The sequence below is a fragment of the Myotis nattereri genome (genome assembly GCF_964212035.1).
Source record: "Myotis nattereri genome assembly, chromosome: 8".
In the NCBI taxonomy this organism is placed as follows: domain Eukaryota; kingdom Metazoa; phylum Chordata; class Mammalia; order Chiroptera; family Vespertilionidae; genus Myotis; species Myotis nattereri.
In genome coordinates this window covers 30,622,781-30,640,456 of record NC_138083.1, presented here as the reverse complement: position 1 = coordinate 30,640,456, position 17,676 = coordinate 30,622,781, and the positions used below count along the sequence as shown (strand labels likewise).

General features: G+C 40.5%; 1 protein-coding gene across 2 annotated transcripts in view; it reads left to right on the top strand.

Annotated features, from left to right (window-relative positions):
- The window catches only part of ATRN (attractin), a gene marked incomplete at its 5' end in the record, with an annotated part of 161,092 nt that overhangs the window by 93,177 nt on the left and 50,239 nt on the right, over positions 1–17,676 (top strand). For both annotated transcript variants that reach the window (XM_081096813.1, XM_081096814.1), the window contains 3 exons: positions 9,116–9,253; positions 13,656–13,749; positions 15,518–15,570. In XM_081096813.1, coding sequence (XP_080952939.1) covers positions 9,116–9,253; positions 13,656–13,749; positions 15,518–15,570 — 285 coding nt within the window. The remainder of the gene's footprint in view (positions 1–9,115; positions 9,254–13,655; positions 13,750–15,517; positions 15,571–17,676) is intronic.

Below are 17,676 nucleotides of genomic sequence, written 5' to 3'. Positions count from 1 at the left end.
CATGGATTTCTTGGCATTAATTTTGTATCCTGCTACATTGCTGAATTCATTTACTAAGTCTAATAATTTTTTGATGTTGTCTTTAGTGTTCTCTACGTACAGTATCATGTCATCTGCAAATAAGGACAGTTTTACTTCTTCTTTTCCAATCTGGATGCCTTTTATTTCTTCTTCTTGTCTGATTGCAATGGCTAGTACTTCCAGTACTATGTTGAACAGGAGTGGTGAGAGGTGGCATCCCTGTCTTGTTCCTGTTTTTAGGGGGAATGGTTTTAGTTTTTGCCCATTGATTATGATGTTTGCTGTGGGTTTGTCATATATAGTTTTTATTATGTTGAGGTATGATCCCTCTATTCCTATCTTGCTGAGAGTTTTTATCAAGAAAGGGTGTCGGATTTTGTCAAATGCTTTTTCTGCACCAATTGATATGACTCTGTGGTTTTTTTCTCTCAATTTGTTTATGTGATGTATCACATTTATTGATTTTCGGATATTGTACCATCCTTGCATCCCTGGGATAAATCCAACTTGGTCATGGTGTATGATCTTCCTGATGTACTGCTGGATCCGATTTGCTAGGATTTTGTTGAGGATTTTGGCATCTGTGTTCATGAGGGATATTGGCCTGTAGTTCTCTTTCATTGTGTTGTCTTTATCTGGTTTTGGTATTAGGGTGATGCTGGCTTCATAGAATGAGCTTGGAAGTGTTCTTTCCTCTTGAATTTTTTGTAGTAGTCTGAGGAGGATAGGTTTTAGTTCTTCCTTGAATGTTTGGTAAAACTCCCCTGTGAAGCCATCTGGCCCTGGGCTTTTGTTTGCTGGAAGCTTTTTGATTATTGCTTCAATTTACTCCATAGTTATTGGCCTATTGAGACTTTTAGATTCTTCCTGATTAAGTTTTGGAAGGTTGTATTTTTCTAGGAATATGTCCATTTCCTCCAGGTTGTCTAGTGTGTTGGAGTAGAGTTGTTCATAGTATTTTCTAACAATTCTTTGTATTTCTGTGGGATCTGTTGTTATTTCTCCTCTTTCATTTGAGATTTTGTTTATTTGGGTCCCCTCTCTTTGTTTCTTGGTGAGCCTGGCTAGAGGTGTATCAATCTTGTTTATCCTTTCAAAGAACCAGCTCTTGGTTTTGTTGATCTTTTGTATTGTTTTTTTGGTCTCTATGTCGTTTATCTCCGCTCTGATCTTTGTTATTTCCTTCCTTCTGCTTACAGTGGGCCTTTTTTGTTGCTCTCTTTCTAACTCTTCGAGCTGTAGAGTTAGGTCATTTATTCTCATTGTTTCTTGTTTCTTGCAGTAGGCTTGTAGAGCTATGAACTTCCCTCTCAAGACTGCTTTCGCTGTGTCCCATAGGTTTTGGATTGTTGTGTTTTCATTGTCGTTTGTTGCCATGATGTTTTTTATTTCTTCTTTGATCTCTCTGGTAACCCAGTCATTGTTTAATAGCATGCTATTTAGTCTCCATGTGTTTGATTTTTTTGGATTGTTTTTATTGTAGTTGATTTCCAGTTTTATGCCATTGTGATCTGAGAAAATGCTTGATATGATTTCAATTTTCTTGAATTTGAAGAGACTTTGCCTGTGACCCAATATATGGTCTATCTTTGAAGATGACCCATGTGCACTTGAGAAGAATGTATATTCTGTGGCTTTGGGGTGAAATGTTCTGAAGAGGTCAATTAATTCCATCTGATCTAGTGAGTCATTTAGGATTGACGTTTCCTTGCTGATTTTTTAGAGGATTTTTCCAGTGGTGATAATGGGGTGTTAAAGTCCCCTACTATTATTGTATTGCTGTCAGTCTCTCCCTTGATCTCCTCCAGAAGATTTCTTACATATTTGGGTGCTCCTATATTGGGTGCATATATGTTTACCAGAGTTATTTCTTTTTTTTATTATTATTATTATTTTTTTAATATATTTTATTGAGTTTTTACAGAGAGGAAGGGAGAGAGATAGAGAGCTAGAAACATCGATGAGAGAGAAACATCGACCAGCTGCCTCCTGCACACTCCCCACTGGGGATGCGCCCGCAACCAAGGTACATGCCCTTGACCGGAATCGAACCTGGGACCCTTCAGTCCGCAGGCCGACGCTCTATCCACTGAGCCAAACCGGCTTCGGCCAGAGTTATTTCTTCTTGTTGGATTGCTCCCTTTAGTATTATGAAGTGGCCTTCTTTATCTCTTTTTATGTCCTTCACTTTGAGATCTAATTTGTCAGATATAAGTATTGCTACCCCGGCTTTTTTTCCACTTCCATTCGCCTGAAAAACCTTTTTCCATCCCTTCACCATCTGTCTGTGTGCGTCTTTTTTTCTGAGGTGGGTTTCCTGTAGACAGCAGATATATGGGTCATGTTTTCTTATCCACTCAGTTACCCATGTCTTTTGATTGGGGCATTTAATCCATTTACATTTAAAGTTATTATTGATAGATACTTGTTAGTCGCCATTTTTGTTCTTTACCGCTGTGTTCCTTCTTCGTTTCCAATTTTTTCTTTTTACAGCAGACCCTTTAGCATTTTTTGCATTGCTGGTTTGGTGGTAATAAACTCCCATAGACAGGTTTTGTCTGTGAAGCTCCTGATTTCACCCTAAATTTTGATTAATAGCCTTGCTGGGTACTGTATTCTTGGATTCAGACCCTTTCTTTGCATGACTTTGTATATTTCATTCCATTGCCTTCTTGCCTGATGTGTTTCTGTTGAGAAATCAGTTGCTAGTCTGATGGGAGATCCTTTGTAGGTAACTTTCTGTCTCTGTGGCTGTTTTTAAGATTCTTGCTTTGTCATTGGTGTTTGCCAATTTAATTATAATGTGCCTTGGCATCGGTCTTTTGGGGTTCATTTTGTTTGGGACTCTGTGAGCTTCTTGGATTTGTATGAGTTTTTTCTTCCCTATATCAGGGAGATTTTCTGTCATTATTTTTTCAAACAGTTTTTCTATTCCTTGCTCAGTTTCCTCTCCTTCTGGCACCCCTATTATTTAGATGTTGTTTCGTTTCGTGTTGTCCCAGAGTTCTCTTAGGCTCTCCTCCTGCTTTTTAATTTTCTTTTCTAGAAGCTGCTCTACTTGGGTATTTTTTCCTACCTTGTCTTCTAGCTCGCTGATGCGGTCCTCTGCTTCTTCTAGTCTACTGTTGATGCTTTCTATTGAGTTCTTTATAGCAGTGATGTCATTTTTCATTTCTTCTTGGTTTTTCTTCATTTCCTCTTGGTTCTTACACATATTGTTGAATTTGTCTTCCATTCTTTTCATCCACCTTACGGCCATTTCTCTGAATTCTTTCTCTGACAGGTTGCTTGCCTCCATTGCCTCCATTTCATTTACTTCCTTTTCTGATGATGCCTGTTTTTTCTCTAATATGCGGGTTGGTTCTTTGTTTCACCATGATCTCTCTTCTCCAGGTGTTTAGTTATGTAGTTCTCTCTCTGCTGCGTTGATGTAAAGGCACAAAATACAACACAACAAGGCACAACGTACAAGGCACTGAACACAAATGTATTCATGATATTAATAACCCCAAATAAAGGTGACCCCCCCCCGAGCAAAGAGAATTAGGGGATAAAGAAGAAAGAAGAGAAAAAGAGAAAAAAGGGAAAAAAAGGAGTGCAAAAATGAGATTGGGAAAAGGAAGAAAAAAAAAGTAAGAGAGAGAATGAAATAGAAGAGGGGAAGAGACTATTTATATGGGGAGAAAACTCTAATAGAACTGCCACTAATCCCAACAAATTCCAGCAACGGATCCCTGGAGACGAATGCAAACTACAAACAACAACTAATATCAAGCAAGGCAAGTGAAAACAGAAGCACAAAAATAACCGGAGAAAGAAAAAAAACAAAAACTGAAAAATAAAAATAAAAAACAAAACGATCTCACAAACAAGCATAAAAAAACCCAATATACTCAAAATCAAGCAAACAATAGCAAAGCGACAGAGAGAGAAAAAATTTTGGATAGTGAAGAAAGAAAGATAAGAGAGAGGTGTATATGGATTTAGAGCAGGGGATTGGAAATTAGATATATAAGTAAGGTGAAATTTAGACCGGGGGCAAAAAGAAGGAATAGGGAAAATCTAAAGCAGGAATAGGGTAAGAGAAACAGGACAACAAAAGGGGAAAAGTGAGGAAGAGAGTTTTGGTGTAAAGGTAAAGTTGAGGTAGAGAAAAATGATGCTAAAGGAACGATGAAAATAGAATTAGAACACTAATCCCAAAATAAAATAAAGAAAAAATAAAATGACACTTTAAAAAATGGTAAAATAATAGTAGTAATAATACTTGTTAAAAATAAAAATGTGGTAATTAAAAAGGTAAAATCAGGTGATGAAAAAAATAAAAATAAATAAAATAAAATAGATTTTTAATTAAAAGGTGAAAAAAGAATTTAAAAAAATGTGCAGTAGTGAAGGTGCTTCAGATCTTCTACTCTTCTTTTTGGCACGCCTTAGTCCTGCTACGTATTCAGGAGAGTGTTGAATTTCCCTGCGATACACTGTTCCTCTGTGTTGTAAACCGCAGTCCTGATTTTAAGGCAGGCTGTATTTGTTTCCCAGACTGCCTTTATTTGTATTTACAGAAGAGTCAGTTCGTGGCTCTGCCTCTGGGTAGTAGTGTGTCTGGATTGACCTCCAAGGCTATAAGTCCATTCTATCCAGTAGTTAGGGTTTATTTTCTCTATTGTACTTCAAACTGGTTTGGGAAAGTCCACTGCCCAGAGCTGGTTCTTTAATCGTTACTCCCCGCTCTGTTTCCCAGGTTCCCCAAAAACAACTTTCCCCTACAGTCTCTGCGAGTGACCCCAACTGGGCAATCCCATGCACTGGGTTTAATAATCAAACGCAAAGATTTAAGGGGAAGTGTAAAAACAAGAGCCAGAGAAGTTGTGTGAATTCGCAAGCCTCCACCTTCCAGGTCTGTGCACAGTCTCCGCTCTCCCCTGGCACCAAGTAGCTGGCACCCTGGCAAAATCCGAGGCTGCTTTTTTGCATCCAGTCCAGCTATGGGCTTATTTTTAGCGTTCCCTTCTGCCAGCAGCCCTGCGGGAGCCCTTCAACACTCGCGGATCACACTAGCCCCAATGGCTGCAGACTTTGTGGGGCACAGATTTCCCCCTGTGTGCGTTCCTCTCTCCAACCTGAATTGCAAACTGCACCTTTAGGGGAAATCTAATCTTTCTGTGAGGAGAAGCAGGGCTCATCTGAGTTCACATAGTCGCACTGCTTGAGATCCGTTGTTTCCGGGTTAGTAGCCAATCTCTGGTTGCCAGGTCTTTGGGTGTATACGTTTCCAGTAACAGCCACTCAAGATGGCGCGGTTTCCGCGGCTGAGCTGGTGCTCCGGGAGAGATTTCAGCCGCGGTCTCCAACCGTCCCCTTTCTCCGGAGTCCTCTGTCTTTTCCGGCTGCAAACTGTCTCTCAGCTGAATATCCTCTGCTTATTCGGTCTGTATGTTACCAGTTTCAGCTGCTCACCCTTATCTGCTCCGGGACAAGGCACAGGATATCCGTCTATACCTTCGCCATTTTCTTCCCCCCCTCTTTATTTTTCTTAAAATGAAATTATCTTAATTTCATTTTCTGATTGTTCGTTGCTAGTGTGTAGAAATACAGTTGATTTTTGTCTATTGATCTTGTGGCATGCAACTTTGCTGAACTCATTTATTATTTCTGTTAGTTTCTTAGTGTATTTCTTAGGGTTTTTACATCAAGGTCATGTCTGTTTAACCAGTGGATGAAAGACACTGGGGGGAGGGGGGAGGGCATATGCCGGGTAGTAGGGGAGGCCAATGGGGAAAGAAAGGAGACATATGTACTACTATTTGTAATACTTTAAACAATAAAATTAAATTTAAAAAAATAGAAAGACAGTTTACTTTTTCTTTCCAATCTGGATACCCTTTTATAAATTTATTTTGGGGGGGCTTACTGGGCCTGGCTAGAAACTCCAATGTAATGTTGAATAAAAGTGGTAAGAGTGGACTTCTTTGTCTTGTTTCTGATTTTAGGAGGAACGAATTCAGTCTTTCTCCATTAGGTTTGATGTTGGCTTTAAATTTTTCATACATGCCATTTATCAGGTTGAGAAATTTTTCTTTCTAGCTTTTTGAAGATTTTTGTCATGAATGGATGCTATATTTTATCAAATGCTTTTTTGTATCTATTGCAATGATGATGTGGTTTTTATTCTTTCATGTATTAGTACTATGTATTACATTAATTGACTTAAGAATATTAAACCAGCCTTACATTTTTGGGATAAAGCCATTTGCTGATGTTGCATAATCCTTTTCAGTGTGTTGCTGGATTCATTTTGCTAGTTGGGGATTTTGTGTCTTTTATTCATGAGGGATATGGGTCTGTTGTATAGCTTGCTTGTGATGACTGGCTTTGGTATCAGGCTAGTATTGACTTCATAGAGTGAGTTGGGAAATATTCCCCCTTTTCTATTTAATAAGATTGCAAAGGATTGGCATTAATTCTTTAAGTATTGATAGAATTCATCAGTGAAGCTATCTGGCTTGGACTTTTCTTTGTGGGAAGATCTTTGATTATTAATTTAAACTTATCACTTATTACAGGTCTATTCAGATTTCTATTTCTGCTTGAGTCAGTTTTGGTAATCTGTGTTTTTCTAGGAATTTGTCTATTTCATCTAAGTAATCAAATTTGTTGGCATACAGTTGTTCATAATATGTTCTTGAAGATAGCTTCTTTTCTTAAAGATATATGTTCTGTTTAACCTATTGAGGATTTTCTGTTTCATGTCTAATTTTGTTTTATCCTTTTCATTTTGCAAATTCTCTAAATATCATGAGGTTTTTTTCAGAGCTTGCTTGCTTATTTTATGAATACAATAATCTCTTGTGTCTTTCAATTACTAAAATTAGTATTTTTCATTCTCTTAAGTTTCTTGGCATCAGCCTTTCCTTCAAGGTTAGTTGCTCGTTGTGTTTATCCAGGTAGTGCCTTTACATTGATGATTTTCTTATACTGATTACTGTTTAAGGTTGATTTGTATTTATCTTTAGGATTATCTGAATTTATCACTATTGGGTACACTGAGCTGTTGTGAAGGTGTGGTGTGATATCCTAAGGGAGAAGCGGACTAGCCAGCCACAGGTCTCTCCAGTTTTGGTGTGCTCTGACTGTTGTTGAGTGGTCTGCTTTCCTCCTTCAGTGGAAGAAGAAGGGAGTAACAGATCAAGTGCCTGGATGCATTTGGCATGGTCATGGTCATGGTTGTGCCAAGTGTCTCCCCACACTAGGATGTTATAGTGACCTGAAGATAGCTGGGGCATTGCCCTGGTTTTTCTTTCTGATCCCCAACTCACTCCGCAGAACTGTCCTTTCCTACTGCAGCCTCGGACAGATGCCTCAGCCAGCTGTTGAGCAGGTCGTGAGGTACTTCCTGCTATCCATCACTCTCCCGAGGCCTGTTCTGGCTGCCAGCCTCTGTTGGATTATTTAGGTGTCAAGTGGTAAAGTGTATGTGGTCACTTTGTCAGTCCCCCCTTCTCCTATATTAGGATTAGGAGACAGGTGTCTGAACTCCCGTTGTTTGGTCAGATTGACCATATCTGTTTTACAATTTCTGGAAATTCCTCAATACTTTAGAAGTATCTCCCAATACTTCTGATAGCATCTTTTCCTCTTATCCCATACTCCTGTTAATTTAATCTTTCAGTGTAGTTTTGAAGGGGAAGAGAGACACATTTGTTCAGTCTTTTTTTTTTTATTTTTAGTCTTTTTATATTGAACAGATTGTTTTTTGTAAATGATTTTGGGTATTACATTTTGTGTGTGTTGTGCTTTGCTCTTTGCTGTATAGTTGGCCCTCCATATCCATGGGTTTTGTATCCATAGAATGTAAGGCCGACTAAAGGACTTGAGCATCAGTAGATACTAAGGGAGGACTACCCATCTTCACAGGAACAACATGTGTATCCCATACATCCAAAGTAATTTTGGTGTAGTCATAACTAATGTAGTCATTTTTAAGTTTTTCAGCTGCAGTCTGTATAGAACAACTCAAATACCTACAGCAGTCATTCTCAACCTTCTGGCCCTTTAAATACAGTTTCTCATGTTGTGACCCAACCATAAAATTATTTTCGTTGCTACTTCATAACATGTTGCTGCTGTTATGAATCATAATGTAAATATCTGATATGCAGGATGGTCTTAGGCGACCCCTGTGAAAGGGTTGTTCGACCGCCAAAGGGGTCACGACCCACAGGTTGAGAACCGCTGACCTACAGGGTTAGGGTAGAGAACAGGTGGTAAACAAAACAGGTACCGGCTATGGAAAGTTTCTGAGATAGTGAAAAACTATATCATGCTGATCAGGCAAGAAAGACCTGCAAAAGTTGCAAAAAAGTAAATATTAAATGTTCTCATACACACACAAAAATGATAATTATGTGATGTGATCCAGGTGTTAGCTAATGCTATGATAGTAATCATTTGGCAATATATAAGTGTATCAGAGCAATATGTTGTATACCTTAAACTTACACAATGTTATATGTCACTTATATCTCAGTAAAACTGTTTACACCCTAGCCTGTTTGCTCAGTGGTTAGAGCATCGGCCTGTGGACTGAAAGGTCAAGAGCACTTATCTTGGTTGCAGGCTCAGTCCTCGGCCCTGGTTGATCAGGGCATGTGTGGGAGGCAACCAATTGATGTGTCTCTCTCACATCTATGTTTCTATCCCTCTCCCTTCCTCTCTTTCAAATCAATAAATATATATTTTAAAAAATACTGGAAGGAAAAATTCCAGATGTGAACAGTGATCTCTGGATTGTGGAAGTGTATGTAATTTTCCTGCCTTCCTTACAGCTTTCAAATTTAAGTACCATAAGCATATATTGTTTTTACAGTGGATAGCTACAAAAATTATTGTTTTTACTGGCTATGGACTTTCTTCTTGCTGTGGTATATTTCTGAATTTAACACACTAGCTCTTTTTCAAACTAGTTTTTAGTGAGCCGGTTTCAATGATTTTGTATTTAGAGGCAATAAGGAACTTAGATAGTTGCAAATAATCTTGTGGAACTTATTCCATCAGTTGTACAATGGGACCAAAAAAATTATTTTTCTTTCAGCTTGCCAGTGCAATGGCCACAGCAAATGCATTAATCAGAGTATCTGTGAGAAGTGTGAGAACCTGACCACGGGCAAGCACTGCGAGACCTGCATATCTGGCTTTTATGGTGATCCCACCAATGGGGGGAAATGTCAGTGTAAGTCAAATCCATCCATCAGGATTACTGACTGCAACCCAGATGTAACACAGTGCTTCTCTTTGACTTGAATATCTAAAAGGCGAAAGAAGCCAATTGGTTTTGGATACTGTATTTCTTAAGTCATACAAGAAAGAGGCTTAAAGTGGAGAATGCATTAACTCCATCTGTTCTATGTTGCCTCCTGGAATGGCGCACCGGTTGAGTGTCAGGTTAGATGAGCATAGGCGGGGGGGGGGGGGGGGGGTGGAGGTGGGGGTGGTCTTTGGACTATTGAGGGAGCCCAGACAAAAGGCTCAGCAAAAGCCTCTTATGGACCCTGGTTGGGGAGGGAGGGTGAAGAGGAAGGGCTGGGGGTGGGAAAGCCCTGGGGATGGAGAGTGGAGAAAGTGTCTTCAAGGCTTTCCTCTCCTCCCCCATGAGGAAGCTCAGCAGAGGCCTGAAGATGACCCCAGGCCTCAGATAAGGAGACCGAGGAATGAAGGCATCTGAATTTGGAATGCAAATATGTGAAAGAGGGGGCCAACAAGGGGTTCCTGACACTTTGGCTGCAACTCTCCTCAGAGACTTCCATCCAGGCTGGTGTGGGAGGGCAGCTTTTCCTCTAAGGCCTGCAGGGAAAGGCTATGGTTGGAAAAAAATGCATGTAGGTTTTTAACCAGAAGCCGGACTCCTCAGTCAGTACTTCTAGTGTGTTTTAAATATTTAAATAGTCCCACATTTCCCCATGCATGTCAAATAGATTTCTGTAAGCAATAGGACATTTTATTGTTAGAATATAAATTATGTTTTTTATAAGTGACCAGTGATACCAATGAACTTATTTTTGGTTTGTTCTAGTTTCCATGAAAAGACCCTTCAGGTTCTGAGCAGGAAAATAATAAGAAAAGAAAATCTCCGCTCATTTGGTTGTTAAAATTAGTAGTGCACATCAAGAAGACACCCCCTCCCCATGGCCTGGGCGGGATGCTCCCAAGCTCTTGTTTCCCAGACATCTGGACAGGGGCACATGAAAGTGTGTGAATATTTTTTAAAAAGGTTTCATAGTAAATTAGTCTTCCCCTCTGCTTTCTCAAAAGCTTACAGAGCTAGTGGCTGGTGGGTACAGGCCGAACCTAACTCTGCCTCCAAGATCCTTCACATGGCTCTTGAGAAAGGTCTGATCCCAGAGCAGCCAGGAGAAAGCTGTGTCCTAGCGGTATATCCCTTAACCATGCTGGGGTTCAGTTTCCTCATCTGCAAATACGGGGATGTTGGAATGAAAGCAGTCAGAGAATGCATGACACATAGTCATCACCCAGTAGATGTGAATAATTATTATTACTTTTCTAATGTCATTTTCTACCACTCTTAAATAAAATTTCTTGCTCAGATTAAAAAATCTTCAGTAAAAGTATTTTTCTACTCCTATGAATAGACTTCATCCATTAGACAGTAATCAGAGTACCTAAACCTATTGATAATTGTGTACAAGGCATTGTGCTGCAGCCACCCGAGACGTAGGGGCTTTTATTATCCCTGTGATCAAGGAACCTATCTGCCCAACTTCTTACTGCAAGATGGGAACCACATCCAGGATGTGTAACTTTAACTACTGGGTCTGGTTGTGCCTCCAAGCGCCTGTACCAATAGCCAGGTCTGCTGGATCTATGCCTTGTCTTCATCCCCAGATCTTCATCAGCCATCTAGGAAAATTACATTCTGCTCTGTAGCAGTTGTGGGGCCTGAGTACTATTGTCCATAACTTAGAGCTAATTTTATTTTTTAGGGTCTCAATCCACAATAGAAAGCATGATTTTAAAATACTGTGAGTGGCACTAAGTCTTTTATGTTTTCCTCTTATAATTATAAAATCCTTAAGCTAAGGATAATAACCATGATTTATTGAATGCTTACTATGTTTCATTCATGTATTATCTCATTTAATTTTCACAACAGTCCAAGAGACAGGTACTATTATCTTACCCATCATATAGATGCGAAAACAGAGACTTAAAGGAGCTAAATATCATGTCCGAAGTTACAAAGGAGCTAAGAGGAGTGGACTGTATTCAAACCCAGGCAAACTGACTTCAGGCCTTTGCTTTTTTGTTAATATACTGTACTCCCCTCTCCATACTCAACTGAGCCAGCAGTTGAACACTCATGTTTCTGAATGTGCATCCATTCTCTTAACAGCTTTACTATTCTGTTTCACAGGTTTCTTTGGGTGATTTTTTTCTCTGCAAAATTTATTTTAAAAGTGCACCTATCTCCAGCCTAATGCCTTTAATTTTATTCACAGAAAAACAGGGTGTAAAATGAAAAGGAATTGAGCAAAAAAACTCCCTTATTTCAACTAACACATAAAATTTATCATGTCTCATACTTATCCTGTACTAGAGGCCTTGCTCCTTACCGCCCACATGCTCGCTGCTGCTTACTGCTGGGCTCACTGCTCCTTAGTGCTGCCGCAGAGGCAGGAGAGGCTCCCAACACCGTTGCTATGCTCACCAGCTATGAGCCCGGCTTCTGGCTGAGCAGTGCTCCCTTTGTGGGAGCACACTGACCACCAGGGGGGAGCTCCTGTGTTGATGTCTGCCCCCTGGTGGTCAGTGCGCATCAAGTGACCGGTCATTCTAGTTGTTCCGCCATAACGGCCACTTAGGCTTTTATTATATAGACTAGAGTCCTGTTGCACGCAGATTCGTGCAATAGGCCTTCTTTCCCCTGGCTGCCAGCACCAGTTTTCCTCTGGCACCCGGGACCCAGACCTTCACTCTGGCCACCGCCTTCCATCTTCGCTCTGGACACAGTCTTCGCTGCGGCTGGAGCCTTCAGTCTTTGCTCCTCACTCCGGCCAGAGTCTTCAGTCTCCGGCCAGAGCTGCTCCTGTAGCTCCTTCCGCCCCCCACCCTCTCCCTCATAGCTTGATCGCTGCTTCGCCTGCAGACCTCGCCGACAGGCTCCTGGGTCCCAGGGGGCCACCTTGCCTGCGGCCTGGCTTTCCAGTGGCTCCTGGGGTCGCACATGTGGGCTTGGATGGCGGCTCCCGGTGTCCCGCCCTGCCTGCAGTATGCAAATTAGCCACCATCTTTGTTGGCGGTTAATTTGCATATTGCGCTGATCCGGCAATGGTGATGGTAGCAAAGGTATGGTTAATTACCATGTTTGTTTATTATTAGATAAGACTAGAGACCCAGTACATGAAATTCATGCACTTGTGGGGGGGGGGTGTCCCTCAGCCTGGCCTGTGCCCTCTCATAGTCCAGGAGCCCTTGGGGATGTCCCACTGACAGCTTGGTGTGGGAAGCAGGCCTAAGCCATCAGTCGGACATCCTTAGCGCTGCCAGGGAGGCAGGAGAGGCTCCCACAACCACCACTGTGCTCACCAGCCAGCCCCCTGTGGGAGCACACTGACCACCAGGGGGCAGCTCCTGTGTTGAGCATCTGCCCCCTGGTGGTCAGTGTGCATCATAGTGACCGGTCGTTCTGCTGTTTGGTCAATTTGCATATTAGCTTTTTATTATGTAGGATAATAAAAGGCTAATATGCAAATTGTCCCCTCAGGGGTTTGTCTGACCGGGAGTTCGACTGCTCGCTATGATGTACACTGACCACCAGGGGGTAGCGCAGAATGAAGGAAGGCCCCGGCCAGCAACCAGCAGCTAGGGTAAGGAAGGCCCCGGCCAGCAGCTGGAAGACCCCGATGGACCCTGATCACTGGCCAGGCCTAGGGACCCTACTTGTGTGTGAATTTCATACACCAGGCCTCTAGTGTGCTAGATTAAAAAACGGTATAGAGATGTTGATGGCTAGAGGAGAGAAGTGACAGGAGTAGTTTTTTATGGAGGCCAAGAAGAAGGCAAGGAAGGCTGGTGAGTCCTGAATAGTCTCTGAAACACCAACCTGCCATTGGAATCCCACCCTACTTCTGAGCCCTAGTGGGGTTTGAAATGTGACCATTGTGGAGAAGGCACCTCAGCTGAGGCTGAGTGCAGCCTGGCCAACCCTCCCCTCAGACTGCCATCACTCAGAACATCTCCATGGGGGCAGGGACTGTGTCTCTGTCCTCACACCCAGCGACTGGCACACTAGAGACACTCTATTAAATGTTTATTGAATGAATAGAAGAATTGTAATAGTGGAAACCACAGTCTATTAAAAAGATAAAAATTGGGATTGCTTCATATGGTGGTGGAAATGACTTTCCTCCTGTCCTTTGACTTTGGTTCCTTTAATGTTGCCTTTACATTATTTGAGATAAATCATTAGCTGAAAAAAAAGAATCTTACTTATTAAATGCTTTAATTTTAATCTTTCATGTCAAATCTAATTGATATTAATTTAGTTGTTTTAGAAAAAGTGTCTGATAGTAATCTTTTAAGCCAGTTGTGACCAACATTCCTTTTCCTCCTTCCAGTATGTAAGTGCAATGGTCACGCATCACTGTGCAATACCAACTCGGGCAAGTGCTTCTGCACCACCAAGGGCGTCAAGGGGGACGAGTGCCAGCTGTGAGTACCACCCTCCCAGGACCCCTGCCACAGGCCATGCCTGGGTTTAGTGATTGACCCAGGTCATCTGGGTCAATGCCTTGTTGCCATGGGCTCTAAGGGATCCCAAGTTGATTGATTTGGAATTTTGCCCTTTCTACTTCAGACAGGTCTAACTTGGACAACCTCCATAGTGAGTAGGTCATCAGTTTAGCAGCAGTTCCTTAATAACTCTGACATTCCCTGGGTTGCTGACTTGGATTAGTTATCTAACTTCAGCCAGTACTCGGTTTTTGTCATGTCAGGAGATTGAACCCTTTTTCAAAAGAGAGTTGGAAGAGCTGGTATTCCCAGGCAGTATTTTATTTGGCATTTTGGTTGTCTGATAGTGGAGGTGATCCTCTCTGGCCTTTAACACATCCCACTCTATTCTAGCATTTTCCTTGATGAAGTAGATGAGACATCTTCCAAGGGAGAGTGGGGTCCCCACCTATGAGGATGCAAGCAGATGTGGGGTTTCAGCCCTGGCTGTTCCTCCCCTGAGTGGGGTCCTCTTGAGGTGAATCACTTAACTGCTGAATCTGTTTCCACCTCTTTCAATAGTGGGACTAACAGTAATTGTTTTTAATGTCCTGGGATGTTGAAAGAAGAGAGATTGTTCTCGAATTCATGTATTCCTGTCTGCCTCACCAGAAAACCTCATAAAACACATGCTCCAGGTTTACTCATTCTCTCAAGAAGAGACTTAGAAATGTTTAGTAGTATCAAAATATTGAGCTGATGCAAGCAGATGTGTCATTGGTAAGCAAAGTTATGTCACCAGTGATTGAGGCTTGATAGTGGTGTTCAGGAGGGAAATGCGCTGTCTACATTTTCTAGTTTACATTAGTGCATATACGTTTATTGGTTTTATGCTGCCCTGAAACCAGTACGTGAAGAAAAGTATAATCAAAGGTCAAATTTAATTTTTGAGTCCAGGTTTCTTTAAACAGAAAAATGTTATAGAGAAAAATTAATCACTCCTGTCCTCAGTTTTGATACACAGCAAAGAAATGGGGAATAGGCCCAGTGAAAGACTTTCTTTTTAAGAGATTTAGGTATAAACAAGTGCTGTTAATCACCCTTTATGAAAGGACACATATCCCTGTATTATTTATCTGGGCAAAGTGCTTGACCCAAGCTTTCCCCTTCTTTTTCCATAGTTCATAGCTATTGTGCTTGCCTCAGTGGTTTTGCTGATGTTCACAGATAATACCTATGAGGAAATTAATAATTTTTTTTTTAACTAGAACTTATTTTTTCTCTAGACTGGTGAACTGTGTCCCAGATGTTGTTTTTTTTTGGGGGGGTTTTTTTTAAAGGTTCTTTGTGCTTAGCCTTCTTTTACTTGTATTTAAAGAACAGGATCAGTTTATCCAGGGAGAATAGGAAAGAGGTGAAAAATGAATATATGAAAAATGTTTTAACTGCACTTTTAAAAGAATAGTTCATATAAAAGTAAAAATGTGTTTTTCATGATTATAAGTAGGATCTAGATATATTTGGGTTTCTCTCATTTGTTTGGCAAATGTTTCTCAGTTGGTGGTTGTATGAACTCATGGGCAGTCAGCATTAAAAATAAATGCAAATTCTTGTTAGTTCACTTGATTTGAATAACAGTGAAGAATGTATTTATATGTACTGACTCAAAAATGGTAGTTTATATTAAAGGGTCTACTTGATTTTAAAATGAATGTAGATTCTCTTTTAAATAGCAATAGAAAATAATCTTTATTTTTTCCCCCCCTAGTTGTGAAGTAGAAAATCGATACCAGGGAAACCCTCTCAAAGGAACATGTTATTGTAAGTGTTTTTGTAATTCTTGTCTGTCTAGAAGCAAAGTAGTTCAGTAAAACTTCATTATTGTCTTTAACATTGTTTGGGAATGGTAAGTGCTGTAGGAATATAGCAATGATCCATGGAAGTGTCCTCTTTTTTGATGTGCTTTCATTCTATTAAGTTTAATACATATATGAGCATAATTTTAAACTACTTTAATTGTGATTATAGTTTATGTTAGTTTGTCCATAGCAGATATCAGGGAAGAGTACAGAGATATATATCTCTGGGGTTTTTTGCTTATGTTCCCTGGAAACCTTGTTTCATTTGCCATTACCTGGTTGGGGTCACCATATTTCTTATTTTAGGACATAGGTGAAAAAAAAAATATTATCTCGGCTGTCATGGCTCAGTGGTTGAACGTTGACCTATGAACCAGAAGGTCATAGTTTGATTCCCGGTCAGGGCACATGCCTGGGTTGCAGGCTCGATCCCCAGTGTGGGGTGTGCAGGAGGCAGCCGATCAATGATTCTCTCTCATAATTGATGTTTCTGTCTCTCTCTCCCTCTCCCTTCTGAAATCAATAAAAGTATTTCTTTTTATCTTAAAATATAGTTGAAGTTATCATTCTCTCTGAAACTGATTTGGCTTACCCACCTCTTTAGGAACTAATATATAAAATGAAATCTCTAATGATTAACTTATACTGAAAGGTAAATCTGGCAAAGTGACCAGGTCATTATGGGTAAATACATTGTCTTCCAGAACCCACATAGCAGGCCAGATTATGGAACCAGAGAAAAATGAGTTAATGTTTAGCATATACACTCTAATTACATACTTGCTTTCCTGGCTTGAATAGTGTCCCCTCAAAATTCGTGTCCAACTGGAACCTATAAATGTAATATAGTAGTATATAGATACTTTATAGGGTAAAAAAATTTTTCCCCGAGAAGAAAAGAGAAAAACTTTATGACCTTGGGAAAAGAGTTCTTAGATATGATTCTAAAAGCACAGTTTATAAAAGAAAAAGTTGTTTATTAGGACTTATCAAAATTTAAAACTTGTATTTTAAAAACACCATTAAAAAATAAGCACTGGCTGGTGTGGCTCAGTAGGTTGGAAGCTTGTCCCATACACCAAAAGATGGCAGGTTCACTTCCCAGTCAGGGCACAAACCTGGATTGCATCTGGTAGGGGCACATATCAGAGACAGACGATTGATGTTTTTTTCTCTCACATAGATGTTTCTTTTTTATATATATATATATTTTATTGATATTTTACAGAGAGGAAGGGAGAGGGATAGAGTGTTAGAAACATCGATGAGAGAGAAACATCGATCAGCTGCCTCCTGCACACCCCTCACTGGGGATGTACCCACAACCAAGGTACATGCCCTTGACTGGAATCGAACCCGGGACCCTTGAGTCCGCAGGTCAACGCTCTATCCACTGAGCCAAACCAGTTAGGGCTAGATGTTTCTTTAAAAAAAATTTTTTTATGAGTGGGGAGGGGGAGGATTGGGGTTAATGGGGAGGGAATGAGAACACATTTGTAATTCCTTAACTAATAAAGAATTTAAAGATAAAAAAATTATTTTTAAATTAAAAAAGCCACAGGCTAGAAAATATTGCAAAGTATATATAGTTTTAAAACTTTTTTCTAGAATATATTTTTATTGACTTTAAAGAGGAAGGGAGAGGGAGAGAGAGATAGAAACATCAATTATGAGAGAGAATCATTGATCGGCTGCCTCCTGCATGCCCCCCACTGGGGATTGAGCCTGCAACCCAGGCATGTGCCCTGACCGAGAATCAAACCATGACCTCCTGGTTCATAGGTCGACACTCAACCATTGAGCCACTGCGGCTGGGTGCAAAGCATATATTTGATAAAGGTCTTATATCCAGAATATATGAAGAACTCTTACAATTGAATAAGGAGACAGTTCCAGTTAAAAACAGGCAAAGATTTGAATAGACATTTCACCAACGAATATATATAAACTAGAGGCCCGATGCATGAAATTCATGCAAGGTGCTCGGTCCTCGCAGTCCCAGCTTCGTCCAGAAGGTTGTTTGGCTGTCCAGTATAATTAGCATATTATGCTTTTATTATTATAGATG